The sequence below is a fragment of the Bison bison genome, unplaced genomic scaffold (genome assembly GCF_000754665.1).
Source record: "Bison bison bison isolate TAMUID 2011002044 unplaced genomic scaffold, Bison_UMD1.0 scf7180017864032, whole genome shotgun sequence".
Classification (NCBI taxonomy): domain Eukaryota; kingdom Metazoa; phylum Chordata; class Mammalia; order Artiodactyla; family Bovidae; genus Bison; species Bison bison.
Window position 1 is genome coordinate 3,990,465 of NW_011494604.1, and position 4,394 is coordinate 3,994,858.

The following is a 4,394-nucleotide window of genomic DNA, read 5'->3' on the forward strand; positions in this document are numbered from 1 at the left end:
GCAACCCACTCCAGTGTTCTTGCCTGGAGAATCCCAGGGACGGGGGAGCCTGGTGGGCTGCCGTCTATGGGGTCGCACAGAGTCGGACACGACTGAAGTGACTTAACAGCAACAGAACATGTATCAGGCCAACTAAAGAAACTGAACCAAACTTTCTTTGTCAGTACGGCTCAGTGATCAAAAACAGAAGTTTTAGGATCAGATGTATCTGAATTTGAATCCTAGTGCTGTCATTTATTACCTGTGTAACAATGATCAGGTTAACCTCAAGTCTCCATTTTTACATGTAAAATGGGGTTAAAACTAGTACCTACAACTCAGGTGGTTGTTATATGTGCATTTTATATATATAGCTTAGTACAATATCTGAAATATGCTAACAGCTCAAAAAATGTTAGCTACTATTATTATCAGTAGCATTACCACCTTCCTAGTCCTATAGGTTTAATAACTCAGCCAACTTGATGCATTCTGTCTCTTTAAAAAAAAAAAATCAGTCAACATTTGTACATTTATTTTCCAGTATGATCTCAGACTGTTTTTCATTCCTTGACTGTTACTGCAGCCAGCCAAACAGATTACTAGATTTTTAATACTTACAGGGTAGAGTCTTTTCTTATTTTTATTCCCACTATATTACCTAGCATAATGCCTTACACATAAAAGTTTTGCTATTATCAGACAATTCAAATAATCTTTATATTTATTCATTCTATTACACTAGACCTCTTGAGTTCTTTGAAAACAGGGAGTGTCTTGGTCCTCTCTGTGTATCTACACCTGAAAATCCTTTAGTCAACAAACATCTGTTAAATGAACAATCTCCCTTTTGAGAATGCAAAGGGCAGCTCTCATATTCTCTAATCCCACCAATTTATTCTGACCAAACTGACCTCCCCACAACTTCAAGAGCAGACTCACTGTCATTACTCAGGACTCTTATTTTGTATCAAAAAGTCTACTCAGATTAAGTAGGACAGGGAATTCATTAGCTTGTATAATTAGACAGTCCAAGGATACCACTAATTTAAAGCCTGGCTATTGATCCAAAGATTACCATCGAACTTGGCCTCATTCTTTCCATCTTTTGGCTCTGCTTTCAATTTATTGGCAAGCTCCAGGTTCACATTCTATTCTCTCAGCAACTCCACGGTTCAAAGCACGCCTCTTTCTCAACAGAATTAACACTCCTGCATGCTGATAGGAAAATGTGTCCCTCTCTAAACTATCACTGTTGACAGAGGGATGGACTACTTGACTAGCTAGCCCTGAGTTATGTGCACACCTTTGTGGCAGGGTGGGATCCATTCTACTGCCTGGAATGGCTTTCCTTCCCATTTCTGCCTCCCCAAATTAAAGCTACAGCTTTTCAGCCCCCAAAAGTCTTTTGTGATTTAAGATCTTCCCTGTCCGTTGGATCAAGTAACTCATTTCCAAACAAACACTTCTTTTTCTTCCTAAAAATCTACCATTAAAAACAAACAGGAGGGGAAAAATTCCAAGAAAATATTGCATGATGAATTCTAATTATGTCAAGTTATAAACAGTACAGGTAATATGTACTATTTCTTAAAATGTAAAGATAGCAGTTATATGTATCTACAGATACATTCTATATATTAGGAAAGAACAGATAACCTGGCAACTTTTAATACAGTGTTCAAGTAATGTTTGGGGCTTTAAATTTTCTATAGGGTCTAAATAAAACATTTCAGCTAACTAAAGTTGGGTCTGAATTCAAAGGACACTGTGTAACAGTCTATGGTTTTAGAGTTACCTCAAACAGGATTTGAGTTAGGCTCAAATCACGGCTAACAACACCTTCCTTGGCTTTAGCTACAGGTCTTTAAGCAAATTATTTTTCTCTCCAAACCTGGGTTTCATTACCTCTAAAAACAGGAATGATAATATCTATCTGTATGTAAAGAGGCTGTGTGGCACAGTGAAGAAAAAGAGAGTAAGATGGACCAAGGCTGAAATTCTACCGCTATTATTATTTATATGATTCTGAGTGTCTTTTTGTAAATCCTGTGTGATTCCTCATATGTAAATTTGGGATAATAATATTTTAAGCATTTTATTTATTTGGCTGTGCTGGGTCTTAGTTGTGGCATGAGGGATCTAGTTACCTGCCCAGGGATTAAACCAGGTCCCCTACACTGGAAGTGCGGTGTCTTAGCTACTGGATCACCAGGGAAATCCTTGGGATAATAATATTTAATCCATTGGTTGTTAAGCATTTAATAAGGCAATGTACTTTAAACATCTACCACAATGAACAGTAAACAGTGAAAACTCAATCAATGATCTTATCTACATCAAATTATCTGTTTAAAATAATTTAGAGAATTAAGTATTTTTGTACTCACCAAGGTCTGCCAAAGACTTCTTATACTTAATAAGTGATATTTCTGACATTTTAGAAATTAATCTAGTCTAACAGGTTGTAAGGTACTTTGCAATCTTTTTCTCCTCTTTTAGACTTTTTGACTAAATAAAATGAACAAAATGAACAAAATGTCAACGAACAAAAAATCTGGTTTATAAATAAACTACTAAAGTAATAAAAATAAGTGTGGATAATAATGAATTAAAAGTTCACAGCATAGTAAGGGAAAAATCCACTGGCATTACTTATTCTTCATAAATGCCTTTGCATTTTCTTTGTTAGCTAATATTTCTTAAAGGAAAAAGACACTGGCCCTAGAGCTATTTAAAAGACGGTAAGATAATGAGCTAGATAAACTCCTACAATCAACTTATCCCTTAACTTGAGGCTTAATGTAGTAATACCGAAATGACTCATGCCAATATGAAGTCACTATGCTATCCATCTCCTGAACAGTCAGTCATATGCCATATAGCCACCTCCTGAACAGAATCACAAAATTTGGGGTATGAACAACAAGTTTAGATGCTGTCTATCAGAACACATACAAAAGGCAAGTGGCCACTCATTTACATATTCAAAAAAATTTAATTTTAAGGTCATTCACTAAAAAACACAAACCATATTCTATATAACTGTTTTCAAAAAGATTAAACAAACATTTGATTCCTTCCATTTTACACAAGAGGCAAAGTTTCTTTGGAAAACAGTTTCTTGAAGTAGTGTTAACAGTTTTGCTTATCTTTCCAAAATGAGTGAATCATATGTAATACTCAGCAATCTTTAATGAGTGCACAAACATAGGAAAAGTTAACAGCTTAAGAAAAGTTGTATGAAAATAATTACATCATACTATATACTATACGTAAGAGATGTTTTCCTCCTTTGTACTGTTTTTAATCTACTCCTTGAGGAAGCTGTATTTTAAACACAAAGGAAACATGTTGAACACCTCAGTCACCAGATATTGTTCTCTACAACTAAGAAAATCAAATAATATCTAATTTATTTTATTTTCTATGTTAAAAAAATATGTATAAGGCAAAGTAATTTTTTTTTTAAGAATTAAACATAGATACAGTAGGTAATCTTTTGTGCCTTTTCTAGTTTTCTTTCTGCAACTTTTTTTTGAGGGGGCATGAGGAAAGAGGAAAAGTAGTGGAAGTCTTAAAGTTGCCCCTAGATATTTTTACAAGTACATTTGGTAAGTCAACTAGACGAAGGGGAGAAAGAAAAAGCGTTCGGGCTCACTCTGAAAACAACAGTTCTTAAAAAACGCCAGTGCTGAGAGTCATGCTTTCCTGACAATGCAGCGACCAATATTATTCCGATTAAAAGCGCGCTACAAACCTAAATCTGTAAAGTCAATTTGGCATCCTAAATCCGAATTGGCCTGCAGCAATCAGGCGGAGCAAGGGTCTACCTCAGCTTCTGCAAAAGTTAATTTTCTAGGAAAGTAAAACAGTACCCATCAGTTTCCTACGGCCTTCTTCCCCGAGAGATGCTGCTGTCCGCCTCGCCCCAGGCTCGGGGTCTGACCCGCAGGCCTGGGTGGGTTGGGGCAGTCGGCTTCTCCCCGTTAACCTGGTCCCGACCAGGAATAACAGGACCAGTTACTGTAACTACCCGCGATTCCCCTGAACGGCCAGGGCGGCCTCCAACCGCGCCCGGGGCCTCCTGTCCCCTGGGTTGTCCCCCACCCCACTCACCCGCCCGAGTGGTGTCCGTCAGGTCGTGGTTGGCCGCTCCCCGGGGAAACTCCCTCAGTTTCCGGCCGCTCAGGCTCAGCACCCCGGTTACCGCCGCCTCCTCCAGCGCTCGGTCGAGGGAGCGGCTCCACGAGCCCGGGCCAGGACCAGGGCCTGCCCCGGAGTTTGGGCCGCAGTTAACAGCCGAGAGGTTACCTCCCGACGCTCCTGAGCAAGAGTATTCTGCAGCCGCGGCCACAGCGACCAAGCCCGCAGCCGCCATTTCCCAGCCGACAACTCTCCGGCCCTTCAGCTCA

At 39.2% G+C, this 4,394-nt stretch overlaps 1 protein-coding gene across 7 annotated transcripts in view; it reads right to left on the bottom strand.

Moving 5' to 3' along the window:
* Window positions 1–4,394, bottom strand: part of LRCH3 (leucine-rich repeats and calponin homology (CH) domain containing 3) — a 108,397-nt gene extending 104,003 nt beyond the window's left edge. For all 7 annotated transcript variants that reach the window (XR_824756.1, XM_010834310.1, XM_010834309.1 and 4 more), the window contains exon 1: window positions 4,099–4,394. Coding sequence is in view for 6 of the 7 variants with exons in the window: in XM_010834310.1 (XP_010832612.1) it covers window positions 4,099–4,360 (262 nt within the window). In the remaining variant the exon portion in view is untranslated. The remainder of the gene's footprint in view (window positions 1–4,098) is intronic.